Source organism: Besnoitia besnoiti, chromosome IV, assembly GCF_002563875.1.
Source record: "Besnoitia besnoiti strain Bb-Ger1 chromosome IV, whole genome shotgun sequence".
Taxonomy (NCBI): Eukaryota; Apicomplexa; class Conoidasida; order Eucoccidiorida; family Sarcocystidae; genus Besnoitia; species Besnoitia besnoiti.
This window is the reverse complement of record NC_042359.1, coordinates 864,948-881,036: the sequence shown is the minus strand read 5'-3', so window position 1 is coordinate 881,036 and position 16,089 is coordinate 864,948. Positions and strand designations below refer to the sequence as shown.

Here is a 16,089-nt window from a genome sequence, read left to right as displayed (position 1 = left end):
CCGACGAGCTCTCACAAAGAGCGAAAGGCACGTGATCATCCATCTTCAGTCTTTTTCGGGGCTTCTCTCGTCCCCCTGTGAGGAGAAGGCCTTTTCCCCGCAGTCTGCAGTCCGCGCCGGCATATCTCACGTCGCTTGGGGAACCTCTCCTTGCTCCCACGGTTGCTGTGTGATGCGCACTCGCTCAATGGCTGGGCAGCCCAGAGGTGTATCTATAAGAAATTGGGGTGAAAAGTTCGGGTACCTGCGCCGGTACTCGCGAAATATCGGGCCTTAGTCTATCGCCTGCTAGAAACGAAAGCTACAACAGGGCAGCAGATAAAAATCACAATCTGGAGCGAGGGTGAGACTTGGCTGGGGCCAGTTTAATCGTGCAGGGAGTGCATTTCGTGACAGAGGACGCTGCAGAGCCAGTGGGAAGCAAGTCAACTGTGGCTTCTTCACAGTTAGGTAGTCTGCGGAGGTTCACTCCAGGCAGAAAAGGCATACCAGCGCATGCCGATACACATATCGACGGGCTTGGCTAGCAGTCTGAGCAGTTCTGCCTAGCGACGACACTACAACACTGGCGGATCCCAGGAAATCCTCCAGTCCTCAAAATCCATTTTCCGCCACGGATGTGCACTTTAGTGAACGGGGCGCTGCGCACACGACGGGGCGGCGCACGCATCCTGGGCTCTTCTGTAGGGCTCGAGAGGCAGGCCAAATATAGTTGACTGTATCTATCTTGGTCTTCCATCCCACGAGACACCCTCTTCGCGAGTTGGTTGCCTCCACGCTGCCCCTCTGCGGCCCCACGCGCGCGCGACATCGGCGGAGAGTCTCGCCGGCAGTGCCGCGGCGCTGTCGAGGGGCATCATCGTATTTCTTCCACGTAGCTAGAAGGACGCGGCGCTCTCGCTCTCTCGGCGAACTCCGCCAGGCGAGACTCTTCAATTCGAACTGCCTTCATTGGATCTCTCGCCCGCCGCCATCCACGGGACTACATCTCGCGTGCAGCCCGGCTCCTTCCAGGCCCGTGTAACAAGCCGTGAGGCGCTGATGCAAAGGCCGGAAGGAGACGCGCCCCCTGCGGCGCCGATGCACGCTCGAGAGCAGAGCGCGCGACCGGGGGCCTCTCGGCGCCACCTTCTCAGTTCAACCCTAAGCCCTAAAGCCGCTTTTCCTTCACGACATCACTCTCCATTCCTCGCCGTCGCGACTGGCTCTCACTTCTGTGCGCAGTCTAGACGCTGCTGTGACGGGTCACGTGTCTCTTTTCCAGTTCGTCTGCTTCCCTAGGCCTCGAAGCTGCGCGTCGCCTCGTCGGAGTCGGCGCCTGAGGCCGCGCACTCTCGCGGCGACCCAGCCCTGGCGCCTGTGTTGGCGGCGCGCTGCAGAAGCTCGCTGGCCCCTACAACTCTTCTCCCCTTTGGTCTGTCCCGTCTGGCGCGCCGCCCGGCGCTCGCTCAGAAGCCTTCTGGCTCTCCGCGCCTGCACGTCCTCCTCTGTCGTCTTTTGCGTCTTTCGGCTTCACTTTTGTTCCCTCTTCTGCCTCCCCCTTGAGATCCTCGGCGCTCTCCTCGTCGTCTTCCTCTGCTGTGTCGCCGCGCGCCTCGGGCTCGGAGTCGTCATCGTCCTCTTCGTCTTCTTCGCCCTCCGCGCCGGTGCTTTCCATCGCGTACGCGTTGAAGCGCCTCCGCGGCGTCGAGTTCTCGAACGCAGACGTGCCTTCTCCGCTCAGCAGTCCGAGGCCCTCAGCCCGCCGCTGCTCCGCGGCCTTTGCCTCCGCCTCCGCCGCCACGGCGCCCCCCGCGTCGCCCGTGTCTCCCTTTACGGCCTCCGCCTGCGGGGACTCGGCCGCGCGGTCTGGGCCCCCGCCCGCTTCGCTCGCGCCCGCCTCCCCTCGCACGGCGTCTTGTCCTTCGTCGCTCTTCCCCTCTCCGCGCGCCTCTGCGGCGCCGGCTGCCGCGCGCGGCTCCGCGGCCGCTGCCTCCCCGGGACGGGAGCCAGCGTGGTCGCCGCGGCGCAATTCCTCCGCGTCGAGGAGTTGGCTCACTTTTTCGACGAAGGCTGGACGGAGGGTGTGTTTCTTGAGATGGTACAGCGCGCGGAGGAAGTCAAAGACCCCGGCGTGTTTGCGGCGGGTGGTTTTGCGGCTGACGAACTCGAGGGGCTCCACGCGGTCAAGGAAGTACTTGGCGCGCTCGGCGCCGGGGAACTTGCGCAGCGCCTCGCGCTTCAAGTAGCCAAAGTGGTAAAAGTACTCCACGCGCGAGAACCACTGCGTCAGGTGGCGGCGCGCACGATCCAGCTGCCGGCCCTCCTCGCTGCCCTGCTTCCGCTGCTGCAGGAAGGCGAACGGATACTCGTCGATCCCGTAACGCTCGATGAAGTCCTCAATGTACTCCAGCGCCGCCAGGGTCTTGGGCGACGAGTAGTCCGCGTAAATCACGTTCATCGTGTTCGCCTCTTGCAGGTGCTGCGTCAGCAGCACCATGTTCGTGTAGTACCAAAAGGTCAGCGCCAGCGAGGCCAGCGAGACAAGCAGCGAGAGATGCTGCACGTCGACGCCGAAAAGCAACGCCATTGCGGAAGGCTTCGAGGCCCCTGTGGGGGAACGGCGACGCGCGACAGGCGCTCGACACAAGGCTGACGCCGCTGACGCCGCTGACGCCTGGCCCGCCCTCAGAGAGAGTCCGCGCCCCCCAGAGCTCGGCGGTAACTGCGGCGGCTGTAGCCGCCAAACCGCAGAGAGACCGAGCCGCGCCGCGCGCGTGGGAGGAGGGGAGGGGCTGCAACAGAGCGAGGGGACGCGAAAAGAGGAAACAGAAAAGGGAACAAACGGAGGAAGTGTCAGAGGTTTCAGACACGCGCAAGAAAGCGGAAAGGTTTTCGCGGAGAAAGGGTGTAGAGAACAGTGCAAGGAGCAGGGAGAGAGAGATAAGGGAGACTCAGCGCCGGATTGGGATGCAGAGGCGACGAGGCGATGGAGCCAGCCACGCGCAGAGGCCGCCAGCCCCCGCGCAGAAGGGAGAGGAACGGGCGGGATCAAAATGGAATGCCACAGTGAGCAGGGCGGCGGGTGAGAATGAAACTGTTTCGAGGGATGTCTTTTCTATTCTCCAGGGGCACAGAGCTCCTGGGACGGAGGATGGCGATCCGGATCACAACGCCTGCAATCGGCAGGGAACTGCGGAGACGAACACACACCCCCGCGGGGGCTCTTCTCGCATCGCTGAGGCGCCCTACTTAAAAATCAGGAAAAGACACGCCCGCCAGCAAAGAGCAAGTTGGTGCAGAGAAAAAAAGCGGCAGCTGCGGAGGCGAACCGGATGTCGCTGCAAGGCAATGGAGACCGACGAAGAATGGAGAGAAGGGTACGAAGGTGGGTCATTCAGTGAAGGACACGACTGAAAAAAGCTGCTCCATGGAGCGGAGGCGCAGGGAGATGCCGAGAATCGCGAGGCCCTCGACAGCAGTATACAAGACAAATACCAGAACCGACGGAGACGGGGAAAAGGCGCGAGCAGAGGTTACCCCGATGGGGGGATAGCAGAGCAGAACCGCACGAATGAATACTGCCGGATCTCAGAACCCGGGGAAAATGAGGCAGCTGTTGAAAGGGAAGGTCAAACTGTTGCTTGAGGACGTCACGCTGCAAGAGGGAGGAGACAAGGCGCCAAGGAAGGTGTGGTTCAGGATTTCTCTTTGAAGACGGAAAAGGAGCCAGATGTCCGCTTTTTCACGGAGGGACAAGATCGATTGCTGTCAGAAGAAAAGACACAGTCCCCTGTTTCAAAGTAGACAAATCCTTTGGCTCGCCAGCGGTGACGGAAACAAACGAAAAACAGTTGGCCCAGCTACATGGACGACGCGTGCCGGAAAAGGCGCGGGAAAAGCAGACAAGGCGGATTTCTCGCCAAATTCCAAAGAGGGGAGAGAGGCCACGTAGAAAGGCAATAACGTCATCATCGGACAAAACGACGCGTGACTTGCAGGGAAGAAAGAGTGTAAAACTCAGTGGGCTCCATCCGAGGCCCTCTTCCCCAAGCAACGTGGTGTACATACACCTCAACGCCGTGGGGGGCCATCGCCGGAGCTGGCGCGTGCTCGTTCCGTATTTTTTCCTTTGATAGAGTCTTTCAGTGGTTCATTTCCTTCCCCGTCGTCACTTTCACCAACCTATTAGAGTAGGACGCTCTTCTGAACCGAGGAACGCTTCTTTTCAGGATCTCGGTGGGCCCCCTCGTCTCTCCGCTGGCCCTGGAAGCGAGAGCGCTCGTCGCCTTTTCCCAAGGCAGCGCCGATGAAGGTTCTCTTTCCGTCAAGCAAGGGCCAGTGTTGTGGCGTAAAGGCGAGAGGCTAGCCAGAGGCCTGCAGTGTGCGAAATAACTCAAGTTTTCAGGAGCCTGCGTAACGAGGGTACAAAGCAAGTGTGTGCTGCCCACTGCTGGGCAGACGAGAGAGACACCCTCCAGTCAGAATGCTGCAGGCGCGAACAGAAGTAGATCTGTTTCGGGGCAGTGCGCAGGAGGGCGTGTGGCGCCAGACTGCTTTAAGAGAGTCTCCCTTCCGAGACACAGGAAGTGCTGTCGGCCCCCCCGACTTCGCACACTGGGCGCGCAACGCCATGGCCCGAGGTCAGCGGAGAAGCGGCAGAACCGTCACATAGGCGAATTCTCGCGCAACTGCGAGTAAGAAGAGGAGGGAAACGAAAGCTCTAGGAGGGGTAGTTAACATGCAGAAGTGGCTGCTTGCTGCTAGGCTCCACACGATTAGCCACGAAACGGAGGCGCGCGGTGACCAGACGAGCGGACATGCAAACGCTCCGGCGACATCAACTTAATTAGCGTCAAGTGAAACACTGGCATGCACACAGTGGGAAAAGAGCGGTGGTTGGTCTACCGTACTGATTGGCTGCCCACGTCCGGCGTCTCTAAAAGGTCCCCTGCGCCTCCAGGGGCGGAGCGTATGGCCTGCAGCGTTCTCACTAGTTTTCTTGTGGGCGGGCCCTGACTCTTCCAGCGTTAACACTGAATGCAGATGGAGCACGGCGAGCACGCAGATGGCACAGCGACCCTCGACGCCCCGGCACGGCCCATGACACAGCGAATCCAAAGAGTGCGCCTGGCGACTCCGCCGACGCTACCCCAGGCAGGCACTCGAAAGTTGCATGTAGGCAAGGCGTTGTGTCCTGAATAACCCTGGGGAGGGATCTCCATTGAAAGCAGCCTTAACAGCCCCAAAAATACACTACTCTGCACCGCAAATCAACCCCTACACGAGAGCAACCTGTGCAGTTCCTCGGCGTTTGTTCTCATCCGCGTGCGATGCCTGCTTGCCAAGCGCAGTTTTTTCGCCACGGGTTTCGTGCTGGGATAACAGGCTGCGCCGGGATGCGCCTCTCGCGAGGTGTCGTTTTTTATCTTTCTATCTTTGTTGAGACAGAATAACATTCATTGCACATAGAGTCTGTACGATGAGACTGTTCTGTGCTTGCGAGGCCAAGGCAGGGTAGGAAAAAGGAGAGAGGCGCGAACCAGGCAACAGGCGACGTTGCTGAGCGCATCCCTCACGAAAACAAGGCTCTTTGAAAAACCAGAGAAACCCTGCGGGGCCCGGGGCCCGGGGCCCGGCGATCTCTCTCCCACAATGTGCATCTAAGCGTCGCAATGACGACGAAACTCTCCCTCCCTCTGCGGCCTCTCTCCCTACTCGTTCCTGCGGCAGACGCTGCGGACCTGACCCTCCGGCCTCCCCCTCCCCCTCGGGAAGTGAAGCGTCTCCCCTCTTCTACTGGCAAACGACGGAGAGTTAGCTGACGAGGAGCTTGGCGAAGTTCGCGTATTGGATGCGACCGGTCTTGTTCGGGTCTGCCTCCTTGATCATCTGCTCCACTTCATCGTCGGTCAGGAGCTCGCCGAGCGCCTTCATGACCTGTCCGAGCTCGTCCGCGGAGATTGTGCCGTCGTTCGCGCGATCAAAGATCTTGAAGGCCTTCACCAGGTCTTGCTCGGGGTTGCAGGAGGCCAGCTTCTTCGACATCCAGCCCTCGAAATCGGTCCAGTTCATGGTCTGCACACACAGCCGCCATGCGTCAGGCATTCCCCTCGCATTGGAACGCGTGTATGGATGCCTCTGCATGCAAAAGAAACGCTGCACCGACGCGCGGCACCCAGGATGAGAACAGCCACGCACTCTGGACGCGAGACAGGCGACACAACCCCGGACTCAGGCGCATATCTAGACCTACCGTACGGGCGAATATGTATATAGGCATATATAGATAGAGAGACATGTAGCTGTTCATTTGCATGCGTACGCATGTGTGTACCGATATGTGTAAGGGAGTGCGTGTGTTAATTTCGATGCTTTGGAGGTAAGGCAGATATTTTCGTAACAGCTGCACCCTTCAGCACCTGAGACGACTGCAGTGATGCCGTCAGGTTTCTGCAGACCGCGCACTGCGACTTACCGCGGGGAGAGCCTTGATCTCTTCTGGAGTCGGCATGACACCGCAAGAGCGGATGACCATCAGGATTTCCTTGCCGCTGATTTCTCCATCGCCGTCCTTGTCAAAGAGGGCAAACGCCTCGCGCACGGCGGGGGGACACGCCATTTTGACTTGAACAGAAGGAAAGAAGCTGAAAGAGCACACAACTGTCGGACCACCCACAATGAGACCGACGCTTTCCAAGGCCCTGCAGCAGAGAAACTCGATTTCATCTCGAAAAGACAGGGGACACCGCTCCCTCCAACGGCCTCGTCCGCCGTCGTCGGCTGCGCCGCGAGCCGCTCGCGCCGCGCGTTCCTCCGCAGTCCCTCGCTCGTCCTTTCTCGGCCTCCGAATTCGTTCTCACGTCCCGGCCTCCGCACAGGGGGGCACCGGAAGGCAAAGAAAATGAGGAAAGCCTCGAACTCAGGAAAGAGAAGAGAGTCTCTGTTTCGTCTCCCCCGCTGCGTGGGCGCCCCCAAAGCGCTCCCTTCTTCGCATACGCCCAAGGCTGAAGGCAGGGACGCTGAAGCGCCACGTCTCTGTTGACGCCCAGACACCAAAGAAGCGAGGCGTTCAGCACGAAAATCCACGACAGCATCTCCTCTTCCGCCCTCCTGGGTTCACTACGAGATGGCGAGCTACGCCGAAGCGCCCCTCTGCAGCTTCAACCCTCCCGACACCAAAAAGGTCCAACCTGATAGCGACCGTAAAGCGAAACGCTCCAAGATTCCGCTGCCTCGACGGTTCGGTCTTTCTTCAACTCTCTTCTCTCCCTTTCGGCATCGCGTGGATCGGCTACAGCGCGAAGTCTGCCTTGCCGTTCGTCGCTCCCTCAGTGTGTCGCCGCGGGAGAGGCCTCCAAGGCTGGAAAAGGAGGTTTCTACGTTTCAGCACTCCTCAAACAAATCCCGTTACAAGAAAAACACAGCAGTTCCCCCCTTCCCTTGCGTGTCCCGTTTCCTAAATGCATTTCGTGCTGCGTCCTGACGCGTCGAAGCTGGCGCCCGCGCGTGCGCGGAACAGACCCACTCCTTTCGCGCGACGCGCCGCATGGACTACACATGAGTCCGCGGCTTTCTTTGCCTTTTACCTCGGTCGTTCCCCAAGATTTCTCTCCTTTCTTCAGCCCATCTTTCGTTTTCTACTCCTTACCTGGAATACCGAAGTTCTGCAGTCTGCCTGCGCGACGACGGGGCTCACTTCGCACGCTGTGCGCTTCGGCGGGTCGGCGTTCGAGTTTTCCGGCGCGAAAAAGCGACCGCCAGTGGCTAAAGACTGGGTGAAACAAGGAAAACGGAAAACGAAAAGACGGTACAAACGACGGCGTACAAAAAACGCGAATGAAAGACGAAAAAGGATGGAGTTGCGCGCGCGCGTCGTCGGCGCCCAACGCTGCCAACGCCCAGCGGCCGCGCGCGCAGTTGAGAGAGGAGAGGGAGCGTGCGGAGGAAGCGCGTCGGGACTTTTTTTGCCGCGGAGACCCTGAGGAAAGAAATCCTTGACCGAAGAGAGACTAGGCGAGCGCGGCCAGCGGCAGAAGTGCCCTGCGGAGAGCGAGGGAGACTTGCCGAGGGCTAAAATTCCGCCACAAACGAGACGGCGAAAAACGCGACAAACCAGGTCGTTTTCTACGACTATAGATGCATTTGTGCGTGTAGCCGTGCAGAGGCACGGGTGTGTGGCTCAACGGTCTCGTTCGCGGGGAAAGTCGCCACAATGTTCGCAGCAGAGACTCGCGGCTGTGCACCTTGGTTACTAGTGTGATTGCGGACGAGCCTGCCACCGACAGAAACGAGGTACACGTCCAGCCGAATTCGCGGACAGTGGAATCCGTACAAACGCATACGAATTTATGTATCTGTAAATACTATAAATAGTCGAATTCTGGGCGAGGATTCGCACGCAAATAACTACGTCTGACTCCTCGACCTGTACCTGTTGCAGGGGCATGCGACGACATGCCAGGCTAAATGTGACAGATGTTGCCTACATACAGACGGTCTGTGTACCCGTACCCCGTACACCCCACGCTTCTCCCGAGGCATTAGCCTCTCTATACGGGGATTCCTCATGCGGATCTATATTTCTGGGCCGCACGCAGTCTCCCACCGCCGTCCATGCCAGGATATCTTCTTGTATAGAAGCTGACCGCAGTGTCCCAATGATGCTGTATCGCGGCGACAGGGGCATATTCGCATGTATGTGCTCAGCTGCTGACGACACCGCAGCCCCGCCGCGCTACTAACGAACGCGTATCGCTCCACAGCTGCGCCTGAGGAAGCCCGTTGTCCCAGACCGTGAGGGCAAGCGTGGGTAGGCTTTGAGGGCTCGTATCGCCACTGGAGTTTAGCGGAACCGCTTGGGAGGGTGAGTATCTCTTTCTAAACCATCCCACACACATCCAACTTACCGCATCTAAGCAGCAGCATATGTTGTTTCATCCGCAGGTACCTACACCACCGTGACCAGCCGCTACATACACATCAAGGCTGTCTTCGAGCACGCAACTTACTGCCGTCGCGTAGGTGCCTTGCGGGGTATCCGCGTCCCTTCGACTGTTGACACACACACTCTCAGGAAAATGGACTAAGGGAAACACCCTCGTTTCTCGGCATCTGTCCTGTCGGCGAGAAGGCTGAACGACGATCACGCCTACCTCCTACCAGCCGCGGAAGGCCCTGAAACAAACGGAAACCAAAAGGCGCTGAGATACAAGAGCAGCATGTGCTAAGTGCTGCCGGTATCCGGATTCATCGCTACTGAGAGTCGGGAGTCAAAAGATCGACGGCGCCAAGGGCCGGCCCTCGGGAGCGAGCCGCAGGTGTCTCCCTCAGCCCCGCCTGCAGAAATCCCGCGCGGTCGCGGGGCTTGTGTATCGAAGACACAGTGGGGAGACACCCCACATGAGCAATTTGCGAAGGAGTTCCAGATTCGCGGCCTTTGAATTTTTTTTTTTTTTGCGTCTACCTCTGTCGCGCCCGGAACCCGAAGGACTGGTAGAGGCTCCGAGGTCTCCAGGCTGCTCGCAACGGGCTGGTGCGGCTTTTCTCTCAGCACAACGAGGCAGCTTGTGCGAAGACGCAAGCGTGGCGGCAGTCGATGGGAAAGAAAGGCAGACTGAAAAACTCGGCTGCGGGTAGGCGGCACGAAGAAAGAAAACGATTCGCGCTAGACGGCGAGGCGCATTCATTGCCAGGGCAGCAAGCAGGGGCTCTCAGGCTGAAGCTGTTTTCGCCTTCCGTGCCCCGAGGAGAGAAAAGCGCGACCAGCTGACGGAGAGTGCACACTTCTCTCCAAGGTCACAAGTTCGGGGCTATGGAACGCTTGCAATCTTTCTTCCCACGTCTCCTCATATTTGAAATTCAGTCGATCTTTTCCTCGTTTGCAGTTTCTGCGGGCAGTCGCCAGGCGCTTCGCCTACGCTGGAGAGGCGAGAAGTCCCGAAACCCCGATCTCTGAGTCCCAGTGTATCGGTAGCTCCAGACTGGCTGCCAGGGGGTTTTAAGAGGCAAATCGGCAGGGTACACTCTCGGTGTTCGCTTTTCTGACTCGCCGTGAGACCGCAGGAATCTGAGCTTCCTCCGCCGCTGCCTTAACCCTGTTCTTGTCCCGCAGGGACTCCAGTTCTTCAGCCTAGTCTTCATCTGCGGCGTCCCTCGGGGTCCTGCGCTACGTCTCTTGCTGTCAGCTTTGTTGTTTCTTTTCAATCTCCCGCAGCTGGTGCAGCCGTCTCGCCGTCGCCGCTCGCCCTGATCTCTTCTGTTCACTCTGGAGCGTGTCCTGCACATTCCCGTCACCTTCACTCCGATCTGCCTTGCAGGTCACTCCCGCCTCCGTGCCCGCGACTCTCTCCTCTCTCGTCGTTTTGTCTCTTCTTCCGCAAGCTCCTAGAGGCCCTGTGCCTGCAGCCTCTCCGTGCCTGTCTGTCTCACGAGGCCGTGGCCTTTTTTCCGCCGAGAGCTGTCGTTCGTCTGGTGAGTCGGCGCTTGTACCTGCTCCCCTCTCGCGTTCCTCTCTTTGGTGGAAATGTTTTTCTCACGTCATTTTCCGCGGCCGCCCACCGGCGGAGCCAAGCAGCCCTCGACTGGAGCTTTCTCCCACGCAGGCGTTCGTCTCGCTTCTTCCCTGGCCCCGCATCCGTCCGCTCCGGCGCCTGCCGTCGCCCGTCGTTCCGCCGCCTCCTTCTCTGGGCCCCAGTCGCCCTTCGCAGCCGCAGTTCCATCGTCTTCGCCGCGTTTCCGGCTCCGCGCCGTGGCTGAGTCTCCTTTTTCTTCGTCCGCCTCTTCGCCCTCTTCGGCTCCAGCGCCTCGTCTTCTCTCAGTTCCTTCTTCGTTCTCGGCGCGGCGTTCGATCTCTCTCTCGTCGCGACCGCGGTCGGCTGATGAAGAGACAGTAAGCGACCCTCGCCGGGGCGAAGAGGAGAGACAGTGGCGACAGGCGGACGCAGACCGAGAGGAGGCGAACAGCGCAGAGAGGGGCGCGCTCGCTGCCGCCAGCCGGCTGCTGAACCGCGCGTTCCCTGCCGCCTGGAAGGCCCTCGAAAGGAGACAAATCGAAAGGTAAGGAGCCTGCAGAGCTCGAAGGAGCCCTAGCCGCGCAGCGGGCGCCAGGGAGGCGACTGCAACAAAACAGAACGCTGAGATGACCAGAAAGAGCCTGTGGGGCTGCGAATAGACGACCCGGCTTTCGTGGATCCCCAGCGCGGCCGCGAAATTGCATATATGCCTCACACACGGGAACTGCAGCTTGAGAAAGCGACATATTCTAGGTCGGCGAATTCGTATCGCCAGGGGGGTTGTCACGGGGCTCAGCCGGCGGTTGGGGATCTTCTTCAGCGAGGCGCACAGCCCGGCGCCAACGCGAGGAGAGGCTGGGCTCGCTCTTGACACGAGTGCTGCCCACGAACTGCCGCAGCCTCGACTTCGCTCTTTCGCCAGCGCGGCCACTCGCACGGCTGGGACTCGCTGAACTTTGTCAAGAGCGAAAATCCTCGCTTCGCGTGTGTCTGCTTGCGGCTGTCAGCATGCTGCCCAGGTATATCTTCGACGACGCGCCCCCCGAGGAGATTCTGCTCGGCATGAGAATCAAGGAGTTCAACACGACGCGCGAAGAGATGGAGGCGAGGCGAAACCACGTGGATGCGCGGCTCAAGGTGAGGTCTTCCGCTGTTCTTCGTTATCAAACCCCGACCCTAATGCCAACAGGACAGTCGTCGACGAGACGCCGCGGCCAGCACAATCCAGGTTTACCTCATGTCCCTCTGTGTGCGTGTTGCGTGATTCTTGCTTCACAGTCCGCTCCTTCCCATATTTGAATGCGCTCGACTTACGTGCGTTTTATATTCTCAGTCTGCCTCTGCTGTCTCGCTCCCGCCTCCCCACATGCTTGCTTTCTAGGCGCTTGCAGAAGATTCCGACCCCTTTGCGCTGGTTCGCCCAGATATCAAAGACCTCGACCTCAGTCTGCTCACGTCAAGTGAGTTCCTTTTCTGTAGCGTCGAAGCGGCCTGCATACATATAGATTCGTGCAACTTTATACACGTCCCCAACATACTTGCAGAGATGAAGAACGCGGGCTACCAACTTTTTCAGCGCCTGGGGGATTCGTGAATGCGGAGTTGTCTCGCATCCGTCCGCGCTTCCTTCGCATCAGCGTTGCGGCCTCCGTCACACACACCGCAACTAATCTACACACCCTGGCACGAGTAACTCGGTATCTGTCTACATATATATCTATCTATTTATCTGTCTACCTCTGTACCAATCTATATCTATGTATCTCTCTCTCTCTGTATATATATATATATATATATATATGTATATTCCTAAGGAGAGTGGCGCCCAACTGCATACATATATGTATATATATATATATATATATAATGTATGTGTAAGAGGGTGCAAGGCGCCGTTTGAGCTCCTGCATGTGCAGTTTTGTGGCGCATGCGTTTCTTCCTGTGTTTCCAGTTCGCTCAGTGTACTCGGATCTGTCTGGCGTGTCGAGCTACCTGCTGACTGCGCCTGGGAAGCGGTTTCGCCCTGTGATTCTTCTGCTTCTGCGGCGCGCCCTGATGGAATTGCCGAAGCTGTCGCGGGCCTCCAGCCGCGAGTCTGAAACGCGAGCGCTTGAGAGAGGAGCAGGCCTCGAACTCTGCATGGTTCAAGTCGCTGAGCTCATTCACACAGCGAGGTAGGGGGAGGCCGCAGCCGTGATAAATCTTTCCGCGTTCGAGAAGCGAACAACCTCATCCGGGTCTCTCACACCTAACGACACTTACGAATAAACGCAAACGTATCTCAGCCGTTGCGGGAACCTCGCCTTACACACCTCCACTTGCTCGAATAGAAGTCGAGCTCCGTGATTTGCAGTCACTCGTGCACAAGGGTATGATGCCTGCGTGTTTGACTTCTGGTGGTCGACTGGAAATGGCTTTCAATTATACATCGGTTGTTACAAATAACTAAAAGCAAAAGAAAGCTCTGCCATTGCGATCCGCGTTAAGTTATCCTCCCGTGTCAGGTGAACTGAGGGTCTAGCGAGAAGGCTCAAACGCAGAGCGTGCCATTTATCTGTCTACGTATCTAGGTATTCACACACACGTGGGTATATATATGTGTGTGAATGCATTGATATCAAGGCGCATCTTGATATGCTGCCGTCTAGATGTCTGGCACAGGTGTACGTACGCTTAAGGAACACAGGGACCTGTCCCAGGCTTCGAGCGGCGGCCCTTGTTCTGTTTGAAGTTTTTCTACGGGCTGGTGTCGGCCTTAGAGCCCCAGCGCGTGACTGGGAGGCTTACGTGGGCCGCTTATAGACGGGTAACGGCGTAGCACCGATTTTCAAGCTCCTTTTCTCTCCTTCAGCATGATGCACGACGACGTCATTGATGGCGCGGACACCCGGCGGGGGCAAATGGCAACGCACAAGCGCTTCGGCAACAAAACTGCGATCTTGGGAGGGGATTTTCTCCTCAGTCGAGCGTAAGGCGAAGGACACTCCCTGTTCAGCGTCACACTGTTTCGCCTTCAAATCTCCATAGAGCGCAAAATCTGGTCATCCAAGCCCATACATCGCAATATGCTAACCGCGTTATTATGTACATGTATATGTATATATATATATATATATATTGTACATGTATTCGGACAGGGTCGGGTTGAAATTTGGCTGCGGATTCCAGCACGCTGTGACTTCGCAATTACAGGACCAGAATGTGACTGACCGTTGAAGGCCTCGCGAATGTTTAGTGACTTCACTCTAGCCCTGGTTGCGTTGGCGTGTGTCAGGAACGGCATTGTCGCGACGTGTGGATCGCCTGAAGTCATGCTTCGCATGTCGAGCGTCATTGAGAGCCTCGTGAAAGGCGAGCTCATCCAGGCCATCAGCGACTCGAAGGATCTAGGTGAGAAGCTGCAAGAAAGAGAGGGCAGCGGACGCTTGGCACACAGGGCAGGCGGATAGAAAACGGGAGACTCCCAGCTATGGGCCCCTCGTGATGCTGTGTGGGGGACTGTCAACGCTTGAAAATGCTCAAAAGAGAATTGGGCAAATTCAAGGAAGGTGGACGGAGTACGCGCGAGGAGCAAATGAGCACAGCGACATCTGTGGGTAGTGCACGTAGCAGATGATTCGCGTTGCTTGCGCTGCGTGTTTGTTGTTCTGTCTCTGCCTCAGACACCGCGCTGCGGACCTACCTGATCAAGACGTACCATAAGACTGCTTCGCTGATCGCGGAAAGCTGCGCCTGCCTTGCGCTTCTCAGTAAGTCAAACAGCCGATTTCAGTCTCTGTTCCGCTGCGCACTCTCAAAGGGTGTTGCTTGTCAGCCGCGCATGCACCGACGTTTCAAAGTTTCTCGTGTACGTATATCTTCATATGAGGCATGGATCTGCGCGTGCGTGTGTCGGCGAAAATAACCTGAGTTCGCGCGGGCATCGCATTTCGCCTTTACGTGCAAGCGCAGATATCCGCGGAGTCAGGGTCTCTGTCTGCAGCGAAACTGAGAATGAAACGCATGTCGACGGATGTAAACGTGTGTGTGGAACACCAGCTGTGTGCCGCGAAGCCTCAACAGCAGCAGCGCGGTTGCTTGACATGCAAATTATCTTGTCATGTGCGGCAGATACCATGGCCGTTACACGCCCTTCCTGCCCCGTGGTGATTGTGTCTCGTCATCGAGTGCGCTTAGGTTCGCCGCTCGTCGGCGGGAGGCGTTTGTGAACTTCTTTCCGCTGGCTGAGTAGCAAATCTTTAGCCGTTGAGGGGATCTGGAGGCTCAGTCAGACTGAACACTCCCTCCGCGATTTTTGCGTTTGTTTTTTGCTTTTTTCCCAGTGGGCATGCCGCCGCGGTGGGCGCAGTGGAGCTTCGATTTTGGCGCCTGCGTGGGCATGGCGTTTCAATTGTACGACGACGAGCTGGACTTCACTGCATCATCCAAGCACCTGGGCAAGCCTGCACTGAGTGACTTGCGCTCGGTGAGCTAGGCAGCGACGCGTCACGAGGGGCATCCCCAACTTCAATGCGCAGCGGGTGTTGCGAGTTGAGATGTAGTTTCATCAGTTTTTAGAGCCTCGGAGGTCGATGTGCATGGGGTCGAGTGCCTCAAGGAGAGACGGCGCCACAAAAAAACTGCGAGTGAGCTCGCACGGCCGTACCGCAGGTGTAGATACGACGTGTGGTTTCCTATGGTTTGTACTGTTTTTTCTCGTTTTCGGTCATTCGATGTCCGACGTGCGAGTTTATTGTCCTCCAATTGATGCCAGATCTGTCTCTTTCCGCTGTCATCAGGGAGTGATCACGGCCCCATTGCTGATGGCAGCCCTCGAAGAGGAGGAGCGCGGTCTTGATGCACGCGAGGCGCACGCCATTTTGTTGAGGCGGGCGCAGCGTGAAGGGGACGTCGAAAAGGCCATAAACCTGATTTTTGCCGGGAACGCGATGCCGCGCGCGCAGCTGCTCGGCCGCATGTACGTCCACCGCGCCATTGAGCTTCTGGAGGAGCTCACGGTTGCTACAGGGGCGTCCGCGTCTTCTCTGCCTTCTGCGTTGGCTCTGAAAGCCGCCGAACAAAGCGAGGAGGCACGGCGGGCAATGGGCACGCAGGCGAGGGACGCCCCCGAAGTCTGTCGCGCCCTCGCAGCTCTCCTTCAGGCCACCCTCCAGCGGCGGTCGGGCTGAATGCGGGAGCAGAAATGGAACAGGGGGAGTTTTCGAAAGAGGCCTAGCAAAAGTGGAACGCCAGAGACTTTGAAACGGAGAGGAACCGTTGTCCAAAGAGATGCAACGGTGAGGGGCGGAGTTCGGTGGAGGAAAGCGATGCCACGCTAAACGCGCTACGCCAGAGCATGCACTTTGGTCTCTCACCTCTGTAGAAAGGCCTTTAACCGGCGGAGTCGCTGCGACAGTCTTGATAACCCCTGTGTAGGCGATGTCTCTAGTGTGTTTGTCTGTGCTTATTTCGAAGTGGCAGCACAAGCATGCGTAGAAACTCGTGTCGGTTTTCACTTGTGTGCGGCAATACAGAGAAAGCTCACCGTACGCTGACGAGCGCTTATCTTTGCTTGCTGCAAGTGCTTGACGTTGTCTGCGTTTTTTTTCGTTTTACG

At 57.9% G+C, this 16,089-nt stretch overlaps 3 protein-coding genes across 3 annotated transcripts; 1 reads left to right on the top strand and 2 right to left on the bottom strand.

Annotated features, from left to right (window-relative positions):
- Positions 1-1,393: 1,393 nt before the first annotated feature.
- On the bottom strand, positions 1,394-2,569 carry BESB_052660 (uncharacterized protein; the record flags this gene model as incomplete). Its single annotated transcript, XM_029363701.1, has 1 exon — positions 1,394-2,569. The coding sequence occupies one exon, from the start codon at positions 2,567-2,569 to the stop codon at positions 1,394-1,396; it is 1,176 nt and encodes a 391-aa protein (XP_029219624.1).
- Positions 2,570-5,796: 3,227 nt separating this feature from the next.
- On the bottom strand, positions 5,797-6,601 carry BESB_052650 (putative calmodulin; the record flags this gene model as incomplete). Its single annotated transcript, XM_029363700.1, has 2 exons — positions 5,797-6,057; positions 6,458-6,601. 2 exons carry the CDS (start codon positions 6,599-6,601, stop codon positions 5,797-5,799), a joined length of 405 nt encoding a protein of 134 aa, XP_029219623.1.
- Positions 6,602-10,504: 3,903 nt separating this feature from the next.
- On the top strand, positions 10,505-15,661 carry BESB_052640 (polyprenyl synthetase superfamily protein; the record flags this gene model as incomplete). Its single annotated transcript, XM_029363699.1, has 9 exons — positions 10,505-11,037; positions 11,501-11,630; positions 11,875-11,953; positions 12,445-12,667; positions 13,345-13,461; positions 13,768-13,883; positions 14,156-14,242; positions 14,816-14,958; positions 15,272-15,661. 9 exons carry the CDS (start codon positions 10,505-10,507, stop codon positions 15,659-15,661), a joined length of 1,818 nt encoding a protein of 605 aa, XP_029219622.1.
- Between the last annotated feature and the right edge of the window lie 428 nt (positions 15,662-16,089).